A 24722-nucleotide genomic window follows, 5' to 3' on the forward strand; every position below is an offset into this window, starting at 1 on the left:
ATATTCGCTATTCGATTTCGGGAAATGTATTTAAAATGCTCTCGAATTTACTTACCGCAATTCCCATTATTTTTTCAAGACTTGCTGCACCTATTTAAGGAATTCGGACAAATTAGCAGACTTTCCCTATTATTTTACAAAAAGTTGAATAAAAAAGTAAACTTCGAAAAGTGTATTTTTTGACTTTTCGCCAATATTTTTCAGTAGTCCAAATTGGACAAAAACAAAGCTTCCCCGATTCCCATTAGACTATATTAGTCTATATGCAGCTATAATCTCAGTTAAAATAAAAATAATCAGCTTTAAAGTATATCCACCTTTTGTATTCATATTTAAAAAACAAATTAATAGAAAAAAAAACTGCAACGAATGATGTAACTTTTTTAGGTACAAGCAGTCTCATTTAGGTGCATTTATTTATGATATTAGGTACAATTTGAGATTTCCATTTTTCATCCCTCGTCTGAAATGTAAATAATATATGTACATACTAAAACAATATATGTACAATGTGGGCCGAGTCATGATTCAATAATAAAAGAGTTTTGACACTCCCTTACAAGGGTATATTAACTTTGTTCGCATAACGGTTGTTTGTAACAGCCAAAACGAATCGAGATAGATATGGGCAAATGTATACACAAATGATCAAAATGAAATGAGAAGTCGATTAAGCCATGTCTGTCTGTCAGTCCGTCCGTCCGTCTGTCCGTGTAAACCATAACTCGAGCAAAAATTGAATTCAACGAAATTTGGTATGTAGATTACTTTTTATCCGAGGTTGGTTGGTTTTGAAAATGGGCGAAATCAGACTGTAACCACGCCCAGTTCCATTTTCGAAAAATGCAAAAACTGCGATATTTCTGTAAACATTAGATACAAATTGTTGAAAATTAGTATGTGGAGTAAAATGGTTCAGAAACACGAAAACTGCGATAAATCAGCAACTACTCGAGCTAGTTCATTTAAAATCAATGATTACAATAACCACTTATCAACAAATTAGAATATTATAAATTTTTGGATAATGGGCGTGGCACCGCACACTTATGACCACAAAAGTGTATGTCGTTAATGGGTTTATCAATTTCTGCCAAACACGGTGCACCTAATAAACCTTGGTACGGAAAAGCAATTTGTTGAAAATTATTCAAATCGGACTAAAATTACACCCGCTACTCGTATTATGGTAAATTTAAGAAATACGAAAACTCCGATATTTCAATTAAACTTATGAATATATTTATTTACATTCCAGGTACACGATTCGTGATCAGGTGCTGGACGATGGTATGGTGTCGGAATTGGGAATTTCCCATACTTACCGCCAGGATACCGGGATTTATATCTGCCAGGCCAGCAACGCTTTCGGACAGGTCAGTACTGCAATTTTTATCACAAACCAAAAACCCTAAAAAACGATATAACAATTGCATGTGAAAATGTGCACGTTAAGTTCAAAATGTTGACTACATATCTGGACACACACATTCTCTGCTCACACAAACGCCAAAAACACATTCAACGTTCTAGCAAAGAATCGGAAAACGCTTTAAGTACACAATGTGCCTGAACCAAATATAAATACGAAGTCATGGGACCTGCTGTAATCTTTTTTAACACCCTTTTATTAGCTTCACCTGTATGTTTGTATGTATGTATGTTTGTAACCGACTCCTTTGGACTCGATTTTGACCCACTTTAAACGGACAGATTTAATTCAAACTTTGTACACTTATCAAGAATCAGCGACAATATAATAATTTCATAAATTTATCTCATTATCCTGATTAGGATCGCCAGGATTAAATAATTTCCTCACACAGCCTCTGTGTGAGAGCAAGTGAGACAACTACGCTGTCTGCGCATGCGTACCGTCTACTTACTTTCCGACTCGAGCACTCGGCTTATTAGTGTTAATACATTCTATCCCTATCAGTTGCACAGTTGGCCAAGCGGGCTAAGGCGCAAGTCGTAGGCGCGAGACAACGAACTTACCAGACATGATTTCAAATCCCGTCTATGGCTGAAAATAAATGATGTAACGCTATCTTCCACTGCTTGACCGCGGTACTGATATTAATTGCAAAGATGAATTTGGCAATACGCCACTTCTTTTAGCAGTAGAAAATAATCATTTCGATGCTGTACGAGCATTATTCAATCGCGGAGCCGATTGTGAAAAATAATTTAAATGTTACACCAGAGAACGTATATAGTTCTCTGCTTAAAGTCTTTTGATTTAAATTATGAAATTTTGGTTTTTACTGAAACTTGGCTAAAACCGAATGTGTTTAATAGTGAAATATTGTGTAGTAAGTGTGAAATATTTAGAAATGATCGCTTAGATAGAAAAGGTGGGGGTGTTTTAATAGCTGTTCAGACCGCCTTTTCCTATGAAAAACTTGTGTTCACAGGTTCAGATGATGTTGAATTCCTCTGTGCTAAAATATGGTGCCCCTCAAGTAGTGTTTTTCTTGTTGCAATTTATATTCCACCAAACTCTAACCCTTCGGTTTACTTGAAACAGACATTCGTTATTGCTCTCTTTATTTGCCATGGTCAAGCCTTCCGACTCCATTGTTCTGCTGGGTGGTTTCAATCTAGCGTGTGTTTCCTGGGATTCGGTGGATGGAATTCTGGTGCCAAATTCTTCTCGGGATGTACTTAATCAATTTCTTAACGAACTTTCCGATCTTGGTCTATATCAGATTAATTCAGTTACACAACTTAGGTATATGTCTTGATTTAGCGTTTATTGATGATAAATGCACTATAATACGCGGCGATCCTTAAGTTAGACCCTTATCACCCTTGAGTTGTCCTTGGCACCATCCTACGATTCATGTTATTGTCCTGAAACTAGAAAGCCGAAAGGTCGGCGATATTCTTTCAAATACGCTAACTACGACAAGCTTAAAATACCTATATCTGAAATAATCTGGCCCGAGTACGATGGGGAAGTTGAGAACAGTCCCTTACACTTTAGTAAAATCTTGAATAATATATTCAGTAAACTCATTCCTCTTGTTAAAGAAAATACCGGACCTTGTAACTCATTGTGGTTTAACTCAGAGCTAAAGCATTTAAAAAATCAGAAAACTAAATCATTTAAACTTTATAAAAAATCAGGCCTGTCTTCTCACTACGCCGCGTACTCCATCCTTCGTCATAAATACAATGCCTTAAACAGAAAATGTTACAGGAATTACATTAATAAAACTCGCATTAACATCGTTTCTAATCCCAAGTCATTTTATCATTTTGTTAACTCAAAACGTAAAATAAATGGGTTTCCCTCAAAACTGAAATTAGATGATGATATGATTGCTGATATGTTTGCAAATTATTTTGAATCGAACTATTCTGTCGAACCAAATGAAAAAAACTTCTAGCTATCCTTTTCCACTCCCACAATTTGACTACATCCGTATTCCTTCAATCTCCGCTGACAATGTTCTCCTTCATTTGAATAATTTAAAAAATTCTTTTCTAAGTGGCCCGGATGGTATTCCCTCCTGTGTCCTAATAAGTTGTGCTGATTATCTATATAAGCCATTAACAAACATCTTCAATGCTTCTCTAAAGCAAGGAGTTTTCCTCTCTTTGTGGAAGGAGTCGTATATCTTGCCGCTTTATAAAAATGGAAGCAGGTCGAATATTGCGAATTATAGGGGAATCGCTAAGCTGTGTGCAATTCCTAAATTATTTGAAGAAATCGTTACGGAAGAACTATCTTATTTCATAACACCCGTTATCGATGTATCAGAACACGGCTTTTGTAAAGGTAAATCCACTGTATCAAACCTTCTTGAATTCACTACAAATGTGAACAATGGTTTCAAAAGTAATTATCAAACTGACGTCATTTACACTGATTTCAGCAAGGCTTTTGATAAAGTATCTCATTCAACTCTAATATACAAACTTGATGAAATTGGTTTCCCTCCAATCCGGCTGCGCTGGCTTTCTTCTTATTTAATTGACAGAGGGTTATCTTTAACAGAGGGTTATCTTTAAAAAATGTTCAACTCAGTTGTACCTCAAGGTAGCTGTTTATTTTATTCATCAACGATCTTCCAAATATTTTGAAGTATTCGAATTGCTTAATGTACGCAGACGACGTTAAGTTATTTAAGTTCATTGGTGCCCCAGGAGACAGGAAACAATTACAGGTGGACCTTAGTAATGTGTTTAAATGGTGCGAAGTAAATTCTATGTCTCTTAACTTGCAAAAGTGTAAATTTATGTGTTTCTCTAGAAAATCCTTTCAATCATATAGCTACCGCATTTGTGAACATAGTATTGATCAGGTAACTAATTTCATCGATCTAGGCGTAACCATGGACTCTAAGCTTGAATTCAAGTCCCATGTAAACTCTTGTGTTAATAGAGCCAAGGGCGTCTTGGCTTTCATCAAACGTTGGGCTAAAGAATTCAGAGATCCTTGTGTCACTAAAGCTCTCTTCACCTCCCTAGTCAGACCGATCTTAGAATACAGGTCCGTCGTATGGAACCCTAGATATCAAACGCACTCTGACAGACTCGAGTCGGTACAGAAACAATTCTTATTATTCGCATTAAATAATTTGCCTTGAGATTCGACATTAAATCTCCCACCGTACAAAAGCCGCTTGAAGCTCATAAATTTGCCAACGCTGCACGGCCGTAGAGAGATGCTCGGGGTTTTGTTCATGATTAAGATCTTGAACGGGATGGTCAATAGTCCCTTTCTACTGAACCAGATCACGTTTTGAATTCCTTCTAGGTCTTCTAGACATTACAAGCCCATTAAGCTAACTATTTGTAGAACAAATTTTGAAATGCATGATGCTTTTCGTTGCCTATGCCAGGACTTCAATAAGCATTACGACTATTTTGACACCTCCGACTCACATTTTACCATTAAGAAAACCTTACTTGAGATTTTGAATAATAACATGTAAACCCTTACATTGCACCTTATCGTTCAGCTGGTGAACTGTATTTTTGTTCAGTTTATGAGGTAAATGTAAACGTGAATCGCTTTTTTGTAACTAAAAAATTAATATCTTTAACCGGGAACGATAACTTACACAATATCTATGACTGCTTAGTACAACTGTAATCGGCTTCGTTTATTCTCGCGACCGCGTATTCAATACGAGCATGGATCGGAATCTCGGCCTTTCCGACCATGATCAACAGCTTCTCCACAGCGCGGAGGTGAAGCTAGAGCTTTCCGCCTGCCACACTCAAAATAATGACTTCGGGAACATGGATCGGAAACTTGTTCTTTCCGACCATGCTGAACAGCTTGTCCACAGTGCGGAGCGGAAACTAGAGCTTTCCGCCTGCCACATATTCAAAGTAATGACTTCGGGAACATGGATTGGAAACTCGTTCTTTCCGACTATGTGCATCAGCTTGTTCATAGCGCGGAGCGGAAACCAGAGCTTTCCGCCTGCCACACACAAAGTAATGTCTTCTGAAACCCGGCCTTACCGACCTTGATCAAATCCTGTCCGCAGGGCGGAGCGGAAACTAGGTCTTTCCGCCCGCCGCACATAAAAGTAGGCTGAAGACTAGGCCTCTACCAAACCTGCTATTTTATGCTGTTATTATTATTATTATTATTATTACAAAATACTATGTATCTAAATGTTCTATACCCATTTGTCTGTAAGGCAATCCGCATATTAAGTGCCTAATCATAGCAGTGTAATCGTTTCGGCATAATAAAGTATGAAGCTTTTATTACGAACACATATATTTGAATGATGATCTGTACATTACAATTCATAATCATGTTTTCGCCTAATCATAAAAGCTTCATGAATCGAAGCGCCCAACATTGTTAGGCGCTTGCTGTTTCGAAATCGTCATTTGTTTACTTTTTTGTGTTGGAAATAAAAATTATTTGTCACTTCAATAGGAAATAATTGAGAATTAATGATTTTGTGCTAAAATTCGTGCTAGTTGTACTAAACTATAAACCTTTATGCAATATTTTACTGCAGAAATATTAGCGGAAGTGATCATTGAGAAAGAACGGCCAGAAAATATATAATGTGTGGTATGTGTGTGCCTCAAGGGCTTATGCAGCGCGTGGTAGTGTGCAGAAGTGGAGTCGTCATTCATTCGTTTCGGCATGTCGAAACGATTACTCTACTAAGATTAGGCGCGTAATGTGCGGAGTGCCTAAGAAAACATTTTTCTGTAGACCAAATAAATAAATAAATACATAATTAGGAATACCCTTGCAAACTTGTAAGCTACTTATCTCCGAGAGGTTTACTAAAGTAGCGAACGACAGGTGGCAGGACGAAATCACCAGCAAAACTGCCAAACAATTGTGGGCGGTGCTCAGCGCCAAACGCACTGGCCTACTACTGAGTCGTAATAAGCCCAATATTGGATTATTAGTATCTGTCATAACAGGACACTAACTAATTGGCAAGCACGCCTATCGACTTGGCTTAGGTTTACATGACTTATGTAAAAGTTGTCAAGCTGAAGAGGAGAAGGAAACGATTCTGCACCTGTTGTTGTTGTTGTAGCGGCTACAACAGCCGAGCCCAGATCGGCTGATATCTCAGTCGTTGTCGTCGAGTTTCACTAACGGCAGCACCAAGAAGCGTGCAGCCTCTATGGGGGGTCGGTCCACAGGGACGTCGCCGTTAGGGTTGTGGGGTTTTCCGGGCATGCGAAGAGATGTTTCGAGTCGTGAGAGGTCTCTCCGCATGCCGCACATTCGTTCGGCACATCCGCATTTAGCCTACTCAGGTACGAGTTTAGCCTGCTGCAGTAGCCAGAGCGAAGTTGGGCTATTGTTGTTCTGGTCTTCCGAGGCAGATGGAGCTCCGTCGCGTCAATGTCCGGTGTTTGTGTGCCTAGAATGGCATACACAGGGTTTGAGTCTCCATAACTCGAGGCGGCATCCCCGTGAATGCCGTTCAGGGCCTGTCTGTGAGCTGACGGGTCCAGAGGCTGCTTAATGAACTTCTGGACTTCGTCCGTCAGTTCATATAGATGCCTTCTGACGTGCCTCGGCGAGGACTCCTCTGCAAGCAGCTGTCTTTTTGGGTGGCCACATCTGTGGCTCTTAACCAGAAACTGCTTGCAGAGAATCGTGTTGTGCTCCCTAATTGGGAGCATTTTCGCCTCATCGTGGAGGTGGTGTTCTGGTGACATCAGGAGGCATCCGGTCCCTGCCCTAAATGCTGTGTTTTGTACCGTCTGTAGCTTCGTCTACTGCGTCCTACTAGTCCCCGGCGACCACAATGGTGCTGCGTAGTTTAAAACCGTTGTGCCAGTGCCCTGCTCTATCCAGGCGAAGACTCTCCACTCTCGGTAGGCAGTTCTTCGACAACTTGGAAGACCTTAGATGCGTCGAAATCAGGGATCTTCTAAAATTCGTTCAAAATTAAAATTGGATTTACTGAAATTACTGAAATTGCGCTGAAATTACGAATAGAAATATTCAATGGCAAAGCATTGTGTTACTCTCGTCAAATCTTAAACCAGACTGAATTAGGGATGAAACGATACGAGTAAATATAAGTACATACTCGATACTTTTTGACCGATACCAAGTAGTTTTGTTATCGATACTTTTGAACCAAGTACTGAGTAGGTATCGAAAAACATATACTCATATCGAAATCCGATACTAGCGCAAGTTTTCCTCCCCTGTTATTCCGAATATGGGGCGCCGTATTCTTTATGGCTGCTTTATTGCCAGTGAAAACCGCGAGAAGGGGACGAAGTCAATATAGTGCAAAGAATACACGCTCCAATTGCTTCACAAAAGCCGATGTAATGCGATTTATAACGGCCTAATTGTGCGAGTGGAAGAGTGAACTGGAACGCGATGTTAAGCTCACTAAATAACTCGACGCCTTTAAGGCGAGTTAGCATATGAAGACCTTGAGCAAAATGCAAGGAGTAAGTGCAGTTGTAAACACGCGTTTATCGCCGTCATCCGAACAGGGCGTTATTCTTCGCGCTGAAAAAACTAGCGGAAAATATTAAAGGTAGTGGGAGTGTAGCTGTGTTATTGAAAAACATAAGCAAAGAGGAAAAAGAGTAGGGTACACAGAGTTGATTTAAAAAAAATCTTCTAAGAAACTCAAATATTCAGGATAGCCCAAGTCCAGGATATAAGTTAACACCTGCTAACGCTCTCATGAGAAACATTCCGTTCTCATGTAAAATGCTGACGCTATGTCTGCAAATATGCGCGTGACAAAAATGAAAACAACGGCAGTAACGGAGTAGCGATCCACCTGCAACTGCAGTCGCTGCAACCACAACAACAACGAAAGCACTAGCAATAGCGAATTGGCGATCCACCTAAAACTACAGTCGCTGGAACAACAACAACACCAAAGATAGCAACTTCTACAGTCTCTGCTACAGTTGGGATTAAGTAGGGTAGAGTAAGCTTTGTGTTAATTCTAATATTCAGTATTTTGCCAGGCTCTTAGCTCGTTACTCCCGCATATGCGGAGCAAATAAAGTTACGATCAAAATAGATATCAAACGTACATAGTAGGTAGTGTTATTATTTATTCGGAACCCGAAAAGTATAACTGGCGCCCAACGTGGGGCCACGCGCGGTTTTAAAATATCCTCGTTAAAGGACAAATCGTGACGTGGTTGTGGCTTCGGACCCACCAACAATTCTAAACTTTATTGAAGACGAGAGGATCGGACATCTGGAGCAGCCAAACTTTCTCGGCCAAGGGACCAGCAGCAGCTAACCGCTGACTATTAACTGGGAACACCGTACATTGAATAAGAAAATGCTTGTAAGTTGAGTGCCCGATCTCCAAACAAATTAAGCAAGTGAATTTTAATAGGAAAGTAATTGTAATTGCAAATTAAAGAATTTAGAATTTTATTAAAATCTTTATCGTCTGTGAAGCCAACTAGCTAAGCACTTAGGCTCGCTGTATATGTTAATTAAATTGAGAAATATAAGTAATAAATTGTAAACTTAAATATGGATGAAATGCAACTTCGTGCAGTGGTCAGTGCCGCCGTAAGAGTGGCTACTGAACAGACTAAAAAAGATTTTCAGACTGTGATCGACGAAATGACGGAGAGACTTTCAAGGATAGAGACACCGACGAAAGTGGAAGAGTACCAAGAAATTACATTTGATTCCAATATTGAATGCAACGTTTCATTAGATGTAGTCAAGTCATTGCCAGAATTTTCTAGAGACCAGACTAGATACGTATCGTGGCGTCAGGCGGCTCCTGCCGCTTACAAAATTTTCGAATGCTATCCTGGGAGTTGCAAACACTAACAGGCCGTGGCAATTATTCGTAACAAAGTTACCGGGCGTGCTGATTCAGTTCTCTCTTCGTTTAACACTGTTCTGAATTTTAAGGCTATTATAGCCCGACTTGACTTTTCTTACGCGGATAAAAAACCTATTCACGTTATTGAGCAGGAAATGTCCATGCTCCGTCAGGGAAGCCTGACAATCAATGACTTCTATGACGAAGTCGAAAAGAAATTGACCGCCATAACCAACAGAACTCTTATGACTTATGGAAGCCAGCGACAGGTGATAGATTCATTGATGGTTAAATATCGTCAAGACGCTCTCAGGGTTTTCATATCCGGTCTTAACAGACCATTATGTGATATCTTGTTTTCATCTAGACCGAAAGACATGCCAACAGCGCTAGCTCTAGCACAGGAATTGGAGTCAAATCAGGCTCGATCCATATTCGCCTCAAACTTTGCTGATAGTAAAAATTCAGATAATCGTGTGAACAGACCAACAAATATCAGGTCCTATCCTACTCCCAATAGCCCTCATTTTAGCAGATTAACAAGTGATCAGGCTCAACAAAAAGTTACTCCTATGGAGATTGATCCCAGCCTTTCTAAGCTCAGGCATCCTACACAACAAGCATTGCCCTTCTCTCGTAATCGCCCGACCTACCCTTCAGGCAGGACTCCATTTGGGAATCCGCTCCCAACCAGTGCCACTGCCACGAATGCAAAGAGACCACACGGTAGCGACCAATTTAATTACAATATGTTACAACGAATCAATACCCTAAACCAGTGCGCGAATGATGACGTTGAAGGAGCCTACACAGATTCTGAGGCTTATGACGAAAAGGTGTCAGACGAGGGAGTTTACAATCGTGATGACGTGGTACCGGAGGTCCCAAGCGATAAAATAAATTTTTTAGAGTAACGTCCCTGCTACTCTAAAAACTATGTAAGAGATTGTGATTGGCAGGGTGTAAAAGCGTTAACATCTCAATTCTTAGTGAAATCTATTCATGGCACCAATCGCGTTACGCGGAAGTGCACTATTAACACCCAATTCTGAGTTTTTCCTCCTGTCCACACTTGAAACATTCGACGGTATAATCGGTTATGACCTTTTACGCAAAATCGGTGCTAACCTTGACGTTAAGAAAGGAGTCCTTTCACACAAAACTGGTTCAGAAAATTTACAACATCTCCACTGTAAGGATGTTAACAATATTATACTGAAACCATACATTGACGAGCTGAAAAGTAAGTATGCTGCAGTTTTCTCTAACCCCGAGGAATCCCTTCCTTACAATACGAATATTGTGGCAACCATTATAACAACAGACAATGAAGCAGTGTATTCGAAATCATATCCCTACCCAATGACAGCGTCCGAATACGTAAATAAAGAAATTGATAACCTTTTACGAAATGGCATTATCAGACCTTCCAGGTCTCCATACAATAGCCCTATATGGGTAGTCCCTAAAAAGGATTATCCGAATCTGGTGAAAAGAAAATGCGAATGGTCAGAGACTTTAAAAAACTCAACGAAAAGACCATCAATGATAGATACCCTATCCCTGACACTTCCGTTATATTAGCAAATTTGGGTAAATCCTCAATTTTCACGACAATAGACCTTAAATCTGGTTTCCACCAGATAAAATTAGCTGAAAAAGACAGGGAGAAAACAGCATTTTCCGTAAACAACGGAAAGTACGAGTTTTGTAGACTGCCGTTTGGGCTGAAAAATGCCCCTAGTGTATTCCAGCGTGCCATCGATGATGTACTGATGGAAGAAATAGGGAAAACATGTCACGTCTACATTGATGACATAATCGTATTTTCCCAGGATTATGAAACTCACTTCCACGACGTCAGCCGCGTCTTTCAGAAATTATAATTAGCAAATATGATGGTTTCATTAGAGAAGACCCAATTCTTTAAAACCGAGGTAGAATTTCTCGGATTCGTAGTTTTCCAAAGCAGCATTAAAACGTCAAAAGATAAGGTTCAGGACATTGTAAATTATGAGGTTCCGCAGACACTTCGCGCGTTGCGATCTTTCCTCGGGTTATCAGGTTACTATCGGCGTTTCATTAAGGATTACGCATCAATAGCAAAACCGCTAACCAAATACTTACGAGGAGAAAACGGGACAGTGAGCACCACACTTTCAAAAAAAACCAATATTGAATTCGATGAAGAAGCTTACAGTGCTCTCAAGAAAATAAAAGACATTTTGTCATCCGAGGATGTGCTTCTTCTTTACCCCGATTATCAAAAACCTTTTGATTTAACAACGGACGCCTCCTCTCATGCCCTAGGAGCAGTTCTATCTCAAGGAGGCCGACCCACTACTATGATTTCCCGTACACTGACAAAAACCGGGGAGAATTACGCCACTAATGAGCGAGAATTACTCGCCATTGTTTGGGCTTTACAAAAGCTCAGAAACTACCTTTACGGTGCAAGGGACCTCAACATTTTTACTGACCACCAACCCTTGACCTTTTCAATTTCAGATAAGAACCCGAACTCAAAATTAAAACGTTGGAGATCATTTGTACAAGAATTCTCCCCTAGGTTTCATTATAAACCAGGAAAGGAGAATGTAGTCGCTGACGCGCTGTCGAGGCAACATATCAATGCTCTAAGCACAGGCCGATCTGATGAGACTATTCATAGTGAGGAATCCTCGACAATGGTGATTAAAACAGTCAAAAATCCCATTAATTTCTTCAGGAACCAAATAATTATTGAAGATGGGGACAACGAATCCCTAACTACAAAAATTCTTTTCAAATCTCAGATCAGGCATCACGTAATTTTCAATAAACTTGAAAGACTCCCAAACTTAATAAAAAGTTGCGTAAATCCTAACAGGGTCAACGCATTGCTATGTGAACTTCCTGTACTAGGAAAAATTCAAAACGAGATAATTTTAAGCTTCCCTTCAGTCAAATTCGTTTACACGAATCATCAAGTAACCGACATTTTTAACAAGGACGACCAGATAGAGATTTTGCAGTCTGAGCATAACAGAGCCCACCGTTCACTGAAAGAAAACATTAATCAAGTTCTTAGGGACTACTACTTTCCCAATATTTCTAAAATCTTAAAAGGCATTATTTCTTCATGTAAAATATGTAAAGAGGCAAAGTATCAGCGACATCCACCCAATCCAGGAATAGGCGAAACCCCCATTCCAAGTAGGCCCGGCGAGACTTTGCACATAGACATTTATTCAACCGACAAGAAATACTACCTAACGTGCATAGATAAGTTCTCCAAGTTTGCTATAGTTCGCTCGATTCCGATCGATAATAGATTTGAAGGAGCCCATAATCCAAATCATGAATTTTTTCAAGGACACAAAATACTTCATCTGCGACAACGAAAAATCTTTGAACTCAAACACAATAAAGGCTTTATTGCAAGACCACTTCAATGTTTCCATTTATACAACTCCGCCGCACCATAGTACAACAAATGGTCAGGTGGAGAGATTTCATAGCACGCTCACGGAAATAGGCCACGGCATTAAGCTAACCCAGGGCTTGAATGACACTAATGACCTTATTCTACTCTCCACTTACAAGTACAATAGGACAATTCATTCTGTGACGAAGCAACGACCAATCGATATCATTCATCACACCGTACAAGTATTCCATGATGAAATACGAGAGAGATTAATAAGCAAACAACATAATAACCTCAAAAGCCGTAACGGAAACTGCCTGACGAAATCTTACCATCCGGGTGACAAAGTCTTTGTTAAAACCAATAAGAGGATAGGCAATAAGTTTACTAAATTATATTTAGAGAAAATAGTTGCTAAGGATTTAGGCACAACAGTTCTAATTGACGGCAAGCGAGTTCACAAAGCAAATCTTAGATTACCTTTTTCTCCCTATTTCCAGCATCCTCTGGCAATGATTCTGATTATGGCGGCCATTGGGTCGGAAGGAAAAATATTGAATTACACGAGCGCGGCTTACATCGAGATTTTAAACGGAGAAGTGGCAACTTTTTCCCAATACGATTACCTCATTCATCATCAAAACCTGACATACTACGAAACTATTGCCAAAGACACACAAAGCTTACTAGACTCATTTCCGCAATCACACATCAGGAAACTACTACAACTGGACGCAGACCAAATTCTACGTTTACTGGATTCACTAAATATTCACCATCGCCATGCCAGAAGTATCAATTTCTTGGGTACTGCTTTAAAATACATTGCAGTCACCCCCGATTTTCATGTTTTACGCAAGTATCTACCCGAGAAGAGGCGTTGATAGAATCTAATAATCGGCAGATTTTCATTAATACCCAAACTCAGATAAAAATAAATCAAATGACTGACACCATTAACAAGTTACTTAACTTAACGAAGAAACGTGAACTTAACACCGAACATCTTTTCGAAGTTGCATCATCCAGAAATAGACACATTATAGACGAGCTTGAGAAAATTATATATTCAGTTACTTTAGGTAAACTGCAAATAATAAATCCGATTTTGTTAAATAATAAGGAATCTGATAAACTCATTACCAAAGGGCACTCTACCAATATTTCTATTAGTGATATGTTAACGGCTTCAGAGCTGAAAAACTTGCAAAATAACGAGAATATTTATTTTATAATCAAATACCCTATCATAAGCCAAATATGCAACAAACTTATAGTCAGGCCAGTTATTCACAGTAAGAAGACGCTAATGTTAGAAGCCACTATGGTAGCAGAATGTAGTAACAAGCATCACCAACTAAATGACTGTAAAGAAACGGCATCGAAAGCAATTTGTCGAGTTGCAAACATAACCAGCTCATGCCTACTGAACCTATTGAATCGTCAACCCGCTGCATGCAAGTCCATACCACCTGACCACATTGCCCCTCTGGAGGAAATTGACGATGGATTGGTGATCGTCAACGATGAAGCAGTTGAAGTGTGCGGAGACAGTTTTCCACAAATAAAAATTAAAGGTACCTTCCTTATATCATTCAAAGAAAACAACATTAATAATATTAGCTACACGAACTGGAAGAGAACTGTTCGCTCCTACCCGAGAGCCGCACCAGCCCAAATACTGAACATAACGGAGCTCGTTCCCCTGTTATCCCTGCCCTATCTTCATCTTGGAAACATAAAGAATCTGGAGCACATCGCAGCCTTGCGAGAAATAACTCGGGCATAGTCGACACAATGGTCGATTTCATTTTACCTGCTTATAATCATCGCCGTCGGCTCCGCTGTAATAATCATCATTTACAAATGGCAACAGAGACGCAAAAACGCTGCTGTAGTAGAAAGAGTTATAAGGGGAGCTGGGGCAGCTCAATTTTACAGGGGGAGTAGTTAACACCTGCTAACGCGCTCATGGGAAACATTCCGTTCTCATGTAAAATGCTGACGCTATGTCTGCAAATATGCGCGTGACAAAAATGAAAACAACGGCAGTAACGGAGTAGCGATCCACCTGCAACTGCAGTCGCTGCAACCACAACAACGACGAAAGCACTAGCAATAGCGAATTGGCGATCCACCTAAAACTACAGTCGCTGGAACAACAACAACACCAAAGATAGCAACTACTACAGTCTCTGCTACAGTTGGGATTAAGTAGGGTAGAGTAAGCTTTGTGTTAATTCTAATATTCAGTCTTTTGCCAGGCTCTTAACTCGTTACTACCGCATATGCGGAGCAAATAAAGTTACGATCAAAATAGATATCAAACCTACATAGTAGGTAGTGTTATTATTTATTCGGAACCCGAAAAGTATAACTTATATATACGCCATCTTCGCATATAGACTGGAGAAAAATGGATGCCAAATACAGAAATTATTCTAGTTCGTGGTATCTTTCATATTTAAATGCTTTTTAGAGTTAATTTTAGTAAAATTTCATTCACATCATTTTGTTTCTATACATTCACACTTCCAATTTTAAGTCAAATTCTTCAAGGAGACATTTTTGAAACTATTGTAATTAAATCTCTGGCTCATAATTTTTGTATATAACAGTTAGTACCTACATTTCCACTTTTCCACATTTACACTTATATTTTTGGGAAGTACAAAAAAATAAAACTTTTTCTCAGAAAAATTTCATGATCAAATTTTTTCTTAAACGAGATTAATTTTCTTGTAATCTTTTCCAAAAAGTTGTCTGTGTTAATTAACATATGGTAGGTTGGTTGGTTTAAGTGAATTGTCACCCTGGCCACAAGCAATTAGCAAGATTGCAACCTACAGTCATTTGGCGGCTTTAATAAATTTCAGTACGTCATACAGGGAGAGGCAGCTGCACTCTGAAATATTCTGCAGGAATGGTTTGCCAGTGACTTTAGCCTCATCCTTGCGAGGGCTGGACACTCGCACAGCAAGTGTTCGACAGTCTCTTTTGAGCCCAGGTCATTGAGCTGCGACAGAACCTATTGAAGGGCAGTTCTATCTTTTCGGCATATACCCAAACAGGCCAGTGCCCTGTGCACACTGCAGTAACTTTATAGGCATTTGTTTTGATCATTCCTAAGAGAGCTTTGGTTTTGAGTGGGTCGTAGGACACCCAGAATTGTCGGCAATCCTGCAAGATCCTGTTCAGTTCCACCTCTGCCTGACCTTATCTGGCTCAATGTAAACCCCAGCACCAACCCCGTATTCAATCTGTGACCCATCCGTAAAGACAGTTAAGCCCTGCAAAAACCCTACATTTTCCTGATTCCAGTCACTGCTGCTTGGGAACTTCGTGCGGTGTTTATGGTGAACCCAGGTCTTCGACAGGATATAGTGAGTGGGCAGCGCTTTAATTTCAGACGGTATTGCGTCTAAGATGGAACCGTGCCCGAACGGTCTTTCCTTCCAGAGCCCCTGGGTACGCAGTCTGATGGCGCTGTTAGCAGCTGAATTTTCGACACAGATATCTATGGGTAATAAATAAGAATATTTACCTAGGAAGGATGTTCAGAACGTCCTTCGGACAGGATCTCATTGCACCTGTTACGCTAGTGGCTGCTGTCCTTTGAATTCCGCCTAGCTTTTAACTACGTAATCCTTAATCAGGGCTTGCCACAAGACCAGCGCCCCATAAGAAATTGTGAGTCGGACTATAGCTGTGTACATTCAGTGCACAATTCTTGGTTTCAAACACCATCCGTTGCCCAACACTATCTTGGCTGCGTAGAGAGGCACCGTGACCTTCCTAGCACGCTCCTCAATGTTTGGTTTCCAGTTAAGTTTGGGACCCAGAATAACTCAAGGCATTTCACCTTATTTGACAGATTCAGTTCCGTTCCTCGGAACCTTGGTTTATTAAAATTAGGTAATTTTGTTTTATTTGTGAAAAGCATAAGGTCAGTTTTCTCAGGGTTTACGCTAAAAGAACAGCTTATGGCCCAGGAATCTACTATCTTTAGAGTCCTTTCCATAATTTCTCTTATGACCGAAGGAAACTAATCCGATACCAGTATCGCTACATCGTCGGCGTAAGCCACCGCTTCCCTTTCATGTACGCATGTTCAGAGCATGATAAATTGGACGTATTGTCCCTTACATACAGATGCAACAGCTTCTCAAACATCTTGAGCACAAAGGACATTCGGCTTATTGGTCTTCCTCCAGCTTAACGGAACGTGGTTCAGTACTAAGCACCCTCTAAAAATTGTTTCTAGGACTGGAATGACAATCTAAGAAGCTTTCTGGAGCATGACTGGTAGTATTCCGTCCATACCCGGTGATTTATAGGGTGAGAAGCTGAATATAGCACATTTTATCTTTTCCCTCTCCAGTAGCTCCTTCAAGAGGTCCTCGGAGAGGGTTGGTATATGGTCTGCGGCATCGGTTTCCACTACATCGATTTTGTGTATTCAGAAGGATATCCAGCAACTCCCCAGCCGACACGGTCTATGAACCATCTGACCTTTTTATATATGTTGGCTGTGAGTGCCCTTTGGCAAGGATTTTGCTTAATCTCGCAGATTCCTTGGTATCCTCGATTGATTCGCAAAATTCCCTCCAGGACGTCCCTCCTTGGCGTCCCGTATCGCTTTTTTGTATTTCTTTAGGTTCTCTCTGTAAAGGTCCCATACTTTATTCCTGTAGCATTCATTAAAGGATTTTCTTACTTTATTCCGTAGCGCAGTAGGGTTCTTATTCCACCAAGGTGTGCGCGCTTTCTTGCCATACCTCAGAGGACAAGCCTTCGTAAGGGCCTTTCCGAAGGCCTTATTCCGGCTGTCCGCTTTGGCGTCCAGCTCGCCCCTTGTAGGAATGTCTTCAACTGGTAGTTTCTTCAATTCTTTTTCAATAACTTTTTGAAAGAAGTCCCAATTTGTTTTAGGAGGTCTACTAAAGGGAGTAGGTCAAAGAGTATAAGACGGTGGCCCGAGAGGACCTCTTTTTCGGATACTCTACACTTATTGACCTTTAGCCTCCACTCCGTTAGCAGAGTTAGGTCTAGGACTTTTTCCCAACCGCAAAAATCAGGCGTACTAGGAAATATGAAGGTGGGAGTAGTACCTCTATTACAAATCCTTAACGTAGAATTAATAATAAATTGAAATAGTGCCTCACCTCTATCGTTGGTTTCCGAGCTGCCCCATAATGTATGTCGGGAATTGGCATCGCAGCCGAGTAACACTGGACTAGCTCCTGCTAACCTTGGTAAAGTGACGACCTTCTGTGGCGGACACGGCCTGTCATGCACATTGCATACAGATGATATTAGACAGCTGCGTTCATTCATCTACTCCAAGTTGACGACAGTAGTATCCGGTAATCCGGAATTGGAATATACGAAATCTTTAATATGTTTTACCTGGTTTACCTGATATACTAGTGTAGAAGAGGTTATAGCGGGCGTCGGTGAGTCCCTTAACCTCTAGGTCCCTTATCCAAGTTTCCTGTATCAGCGAGATGTTGATATCTTCCTCCCTTAGGAAGAAAAAGAGCTTGTCCGAGGTGGCCTTAGAGTGCCTAAGAATTGCCTGGACCACCTTCATCGACTTTCTCGGCATTGTCAACTGGACCTGTGCCTGCCAGCACCTGGTTGACACCTTCAGCGACCTCTCGGTCCCCGGTAACTTTGACGTTCATATCGCCCAACATTTGCTTGGCAGCCTCGATATCAGCCTCTGGAATCGGCTAATTCGAGCGGAATATTTTTAGTTTAGCTGTTCTCACCCCGAAGATCAGCTTGTTGTCCATTTTTTGTAATGGCTCAATACTTTCTTCGTTAAGCCTCAGAAGGTACGAAGAACTCTGCGCGCCCTCTAGACGCTTTTGTGCACGAATGACTACCCACTCACCCATGGATATCTCCGGATTATGCCGCTGCAGGAAACGGATCAGCTTGTCGATGTCCATAGCCATCTTCGGCAGCCAAATGCGGGCCCTGGGATTCCCAGGTACCTCCTCGGCAGGGCTTAGTTTGAACTTCAAACCCTCCCAGGCGTTGCCGGGCTCGGCTACGCACTCGCCGAGGAATTCCCTAGAGAACTCATCTCTACGATTGAAAATCCGACAACAGCTCAGGGACTCACTGGAGTCAAATCCTGGAATAGGGTTGTCCGGATTTTCAAACAGGTAGTCACCCATCCCTTCAGAGAGTTTTAACTCGATCTCGACCCACCTCTCCGAAACGGGCTTACCGCTTCCTGAGGCTTCGTCGACAAGCGCGACCTGATGGTGATCCCTGGCCACTTCACAGTACCGTCCTTTCACCAACGTTTCTTATTGCTGGGGCGTGCTTTTCGTGTCCGCTCTTTTTCCATCTGGTTCGGTTGTAGACTCCTCCTTATGTCTACTTCGTTTAACTGCTACAGGGTTCTTTTTGGTTTCGAAGTAAGGTACCTCCTGTACACCTCCACCACCTCATTGCACCTTGGACTGTCTTCCTCATCCTTGGGGTGTACAGTACCGGCCACTGCCATCGTGTCAAGAATTTCTCTTTGGAGTGCATTATGGAGCACTCAACGTTGCCTTTGAGGAAGATGGGGTATTGTCAGGATCGCTAGGCTTAGCGCTCACCGGTATTATTATCGAAGAGCGTGCAGAGTCCTGACTGGGAGCCACGAGCACGTTCTCCTCTGCGCTCAGGATGTCTTCCGAGACATCTCTCCTCCCTTAAAATTTTGTGTTTGTGTTTTTGTTTATATTCTCATTTTTATGCATTGTGGGAATCGGTTGGGGTGGGACGCGGGCGTCTGCGCATGAGAGCTGCAGCCCACGGTCGCCACACGAACTACGGGAGAGCAACCTCAGTCTCCAGTCCTATACCCAGTACCTCTCTTGATTCATATTGCTGTGCCCAGCACACCGGTATAACGGACATAGCGTCACTTAAGCCCCACCCCCACCGACAAGGAGACCGACATGATGAGGAAAGGAAATTAACATATTGTTTGAAGTTTAGGATTCCTTGATAATCATTAACTGACATAAAAAACAAAATTTTATTTATCTAGTTCGTAAGGAACACTTTCATAGCCAAAAGTATCGATATGAGTAGGTATCGATACTTTATTTCGATACTACTTTCAAGTAAATGTATCGATTCCTGCATGGTATCGTTTCATCCCTAGACTGAATTGAAATTCGCTGCGTCGCTTCTGGATACGTATAAGCGCTGCGACGCAGACGCTACTCGCGAGTAGCGTTTTTTCTATCTATGGTATATACATATGTATGTTCTGCGTCATGGCGAATTTAATTAAAGCGACTTATTACTGCGAATAAACGTTGTAACTGACTATTCGTTTTGTAATTACAATAATATTCTTCAAATGTGAACTGAATTTCAGATTTTATAAAATGCTTTCACGATGCAGAGATTTTGTACAACTTTAACGCGCGACTGACTGGCTCGGTTGCAGACTTTTAATGACTCACCAATGTCTTAGTACTTTTTAGTCAGTATAATACTCGCAATTAAGTAGTATTTTAGATTTTATAAATTAGTTGCAAGATTAAGAGTCTCTATACAAAATTAAACCGCCCTGGGCCAAATGCTAGCGAATTGGATTGACTGACGGCAGGCTATTTCTCTACACCACAAACGTGATATAATATAAGGTGACCAGAATTCTTTAACATTCCAGGAGGGCAAATACTCCACATTGAAAGACAAAAAATTTCTTATATTTATTTTAACACATAAATAACAAATAAATTAACAATTCAAAGTTTCTCTAAACACAAGTCAAACAAGTTAATAGTACACTGCCTTGCATAATCATAAGACCGTCACATATTAACAAGTTTTGACTATTTCTTTTTAAATTATTAAATTGTTATAGTAGGTATTACTTCCAAAATAAATTTCTTTTGTTCTTCGTCTTTCGTCAAAGTTCGATTATAATTTTGTATCAACGCTATATCTCGCTCAGAAATATCATTAACATATTTAATACTCTTAATCGTCTGTAAGACAACCAACTTCAGGGTAATTTTTTAGAGAATTTAATGGTCTAAAAGAATACGCCTAGAAAAAACGTTTTTATAACGGTATTTAACGGTTCAAGAGTTATAACATTTTCAACGAAAACAAATTTTTTTACATGTTATTTACATAAAAAATTTCGAACCTCTTAAAATTGAAATAAAAATTGTCACAAATGGGAGAATTTCCTTCTCAGTAACTATGTTATTTTAAGGCCATAAATTCATTAGGTTAGTTATTTTGGATCACCCTAATATATATATATACAATAATTAATCGTTTGCAGTAAAAATAATAAGTGGCGAAATTTCCGGGAAACATTCTCAAAATTTAGTACCGCGAATTACGTAATTCGAAGGGAAATTGGAGTGCGAATTATGAATGAGAGAACGATCTACGTTATTGGGGTGCCGTGGGAAAGCCGTATTAAATGTTATTCATTAAGGCTAAAAGGGGTTTACACTTCTTCTTCTTGTTAAAATAAAATTGTAAGTTTAGAATAGATTTTTAAGTTGTGTCAATCTTTGAAGCATCTCTTTGTTAAGATGAGAGAGAACAGAGTTATCCATATGAAGAGAAACAATTTACTCGGCAATATAAAGAAATATGAGTGCTTCAATTAGTTCACCCTGTGTCCGCAGAAGAATTGCGGCTTTAACAAGCCGGGAAGTCACGGGTTCGAATCCCACTGGCAGGAAACATTTTTTTACGTCTTTTTTGTTCTTTTAAAAATTATTATTTAAATTTTGTTTATGTAATTATAGTTGTAATTTTTAAATGTTTAGGCCTTCAGCCTAAATAGTTTTCCCCACTTGAGTGAACCGCCCTAATGCTGGCATATGTACATATGTACATGTATATACACTCATACATGCTCGTATATATTAACAACAGCTAAGCCTTAACTAATGTATCCCGCCGGACAATGAACCTTCGTTAAAAGCGCAGTTAGTCAACGACGTAGCGTAAACGTACGTAGCAGCATATAAAATTTGCTGTTGATAGAGAGAGAGAGAGAAGCAACGGCAACGTCACCGCCATGCGGTGGTGAGTTTTCGTTAACACGCGAATCCCATAAGGTAGATCGTGTCTGCGTCAACCTACGTCTACGTTACGTCGTTGACTGTTTGAGCTTTAAGTTTCCCCTTAACGTCAGTTATTCAGGGCTGTTCTGAAATCCGATTTCTATCGGAATCGGAATTGAATCCGATCGTAATTGCATAGTCGTGTTCTGTAATCCTATCGAATTTGATTTATCGGAATCTATGTTCGAATCCGATTATTCAACGAATTTGGTGTTCTGTATTTCGATTTATCGGAGAATTCCGTTAGAATAAAACCGACGCGGTATTAGTTGGCGGAATTAGTTCGTTTTTACAGGTTTTTATTTTTATAAAGCAAAAAAACCTAAGAAATGTAAGTAAAAAGTTTTTTTTAAGCCTTTCATACATTAATCGGTATTTTTTAATAAAGGGGTAAACACAAGAATGCAGCTCAAAGCGTGACGTTGCTAGAATTTATGGAACGGAATCCGGACATAGCCAAAGGCCACGCCAAAGGTGATCGGGTGAAAGTCGAGCAGCAATGGCAAGAGCTGGCTAACACTTTAAATAGTCAGGGCCCATATAAGGATGTCAATGGTTGGAAAAAGGTAGAATTAATAAATAAATACAAATACAATGTTGATAAATTTAAAGAAGAAAATTTAAATTTTAAATTGTGTTCAAAATAGACTTTCACTGATTGGAAGTGTGAGGTGCGTAAGAAACTTGCACATAACCGCAGGGAATCTACCGAGACTGGTGGCGGAATTTTCAATAAGTATTCTCTGACTGAAGCTGAGGAAACTCTTGCGCGTATTACGGGAATGTACACGGTAGTGCAGGGTATTTCCGAGACTACATCCTTTGGGCTGGATGAAACAGTGGACTTCGAGGTGGAGGTACTAGATTTAACTGAGGAAGAAGTGATGCCCTCAACTTCCACAGGCCAAAAACGGGCACGACACGATATTCAGGCATCGACTCCAAAAAGAAAAAAAGAAACTTCCTTACTGGTAATAGTTTGTTAAGATATTCTGTTATCCAGCATAACATTGTGTTCATTTTCAAGGACTGTCTCAAGGAATCCCTGGAGTTACAAAAAAATTTCAACAGAAAGGTTGAAGGCGTTCTGGATTCGTTGATGGAAAACCGAGAAGAGAACCTCGCAGCCATGCAACGTTTCTGTGACGCAATGGAAAAAACGAACGAAACGTTGGATGGCATCAGAGAAGACTTTAAAAATCACCATGAAAATATAGAAAGAATACTACATAAAAAATAGCAACATTTCTTTGTAAATACGAATTTCTTTATTTATGTATGAATTTGTTTTGTTTTGATTTATTTTTTTAAATTATTTTTATGTATTAGTTTTTAGTACAAGTTTTCTTTAAAGTATATTTTAAGATGAAATGAGTCAATAAAAATGGTCCAGTAAATTTCTTTTATTCTTTTTACATTTATTTCATTTAAATTAAATAAATTTAATTACGAAATAACACTTCACACTTCAAAAAAAACCATATAACTGAAAGTTTGAAGCTTTGTAACAAATTAGTTAGATTTAATTAGTTAAATTTTCATCAAATATAAAACTCAGTATTTTTAGAGAAATGTTTGACATGTAGTCCTATAGCCCATTTAATTATAGTTTATGGAGTTTTAAGTAACGGTGTTACGCATTTTCTTCCAACTATAAACTGTAATAAAATCGTCTTTAAGACTACATGCCAAACATTTTGCTAAAAAAAAAGATTAAACAATTCGAAACTTTTATGAAAATTTTACTAAACTCTGTTAATTTGTTACAAGGTTTGAAACTTTCCGTTACATATGTATGTGAAGTATTATTTCATAAACAAATTTATTATATAAAAAAATTGAAGAAACTTACTGCGCGATTTTCACTGCCACTAACTGTGTGTCTGTATATGCGAAAAAAATATAAAAGACATTGAAAAATGAATAAATTTATCTGAACTTCAAACTGTAAGATTGTTTGCTATTTCATTTCTGACACGAACTCCTTCGTTATATAACGATGATACTCTTTCATCATCGATATTATTTTCGTTGTTCATATTTTGGAAATTAATATTTTCAGTAATATTTTCTTCATCGACGTTAACGTTGTAGTGTCTACACACATTGTGAAGTGCGCAACAGACATTAATAATTTTAACAACTTTTTGTGGACTGTAGTGCAAGCAACTAATTAAACAACGAAATTGAGATTTTAAGACGCCAATAGTTCGTTCAACAATATTACGCGCAGAAGCGTGTACTACATTAAAGTTATGCTCTATTGTATTGACAATTGGATTCCTAAATGGAGTTATCAAAAATGGTTCAATGCCATAACCACTATCGCCCAACAAATGAAAACAACGCTCGCCACCCCGATATTTTGCCACAAAATGAGAATATGCATTGCTGAGCTTCCAGATAAAAGAATCGTGGCTGGAGCCGGGATGCGTTGCATCAACAGCTTGAATTGTCATGTTGTGATCACATATCTGCAATTTATTATTTAAATAGAGAGACTCGTAAACAAAATAACGATATGTTCATGTACATATATACTCACAATCATAGCATTTATGCTGAAATAACCCTTCCTATTGTAATACGAGGGGGCATCCGTTAGTGGCTTTATTAATTCGATGTGGGTGCCATCAATGCACCCGATTACACCAGGTATCCCCCATTTGTTAAAAAAAAATTATTTACATTGGCGTCGCTCACTTTCTGACACATTTAGCTTGATCCACTTTTGGCAGAGTTTCCATTCGAGGACGGTAAGCACATTGCCAATAACTTTGGAAACAGTGCTACGACCTAATTGGATATTTGCATCTGTTCCTACTGACCTCTGGTAACCTCCTTCACCAAAGAACCTCAGTGTGGCAGCCAATTGAATAATAGGTGGAATGGACATATTTTTTAAGT

General features: G+C 39.6%; 2 protein-coding genes across 2 annotated transcripts in view; both read left to right on the forward strand.

Moving 5' to 3' along the window:
- Positions 1-24722, forward strand: part of LOC118749696 (Down syndrome cell adhesion molecule-like protein Dscam2) — a gene marked incomplete at its 3' end in the record, with an annotated part of 267478 nt that overhangs the window by 171598 nt on the left and 71158 nt on the right. Inside the window, 1 exon segment of the mRNA XM_036484490.1 lies at positions 1259-1376. Coding sequence (XP_036340383.1) covers positions 1259-1376 — 118 coding nt within the window.
- On the forward strand, positions 22189-23071 carry LOC118749697. Its single transcript, XM_036484491.1, has 3 exons — positions 22189-22381; positions 22463-22786; positions 22843-23071. The coding sequence occupies exons 1-3, from the start codon at positions 22250-22252 to the stop codon at positions 23053-23055; spliced, it is 669 nt and encodes a 222-aa protein (XP_036340384.1). The 5' UTR covers positions 22189-22249; the 3' UTR covers positions 23056-23071.

This window comes from Rhagoletis pomonella, unplaced genomic scaffold, assembly GCF_013731165.1.
Source record: "Rhagoletis pomonella isolate Grant_MI unplaced genomic scaffold, Rhpom_1.0 Rhpom_scaffold_00034, whole genome shotgun sequence".
Classification (NCBI taxonomy): domain Eukaryota; kingdom Metazoa; phylum Arthropoda; class Insecta; order Diptera; family Tephritidae; genus Rhagoletis; species Rhagoletis pomonella.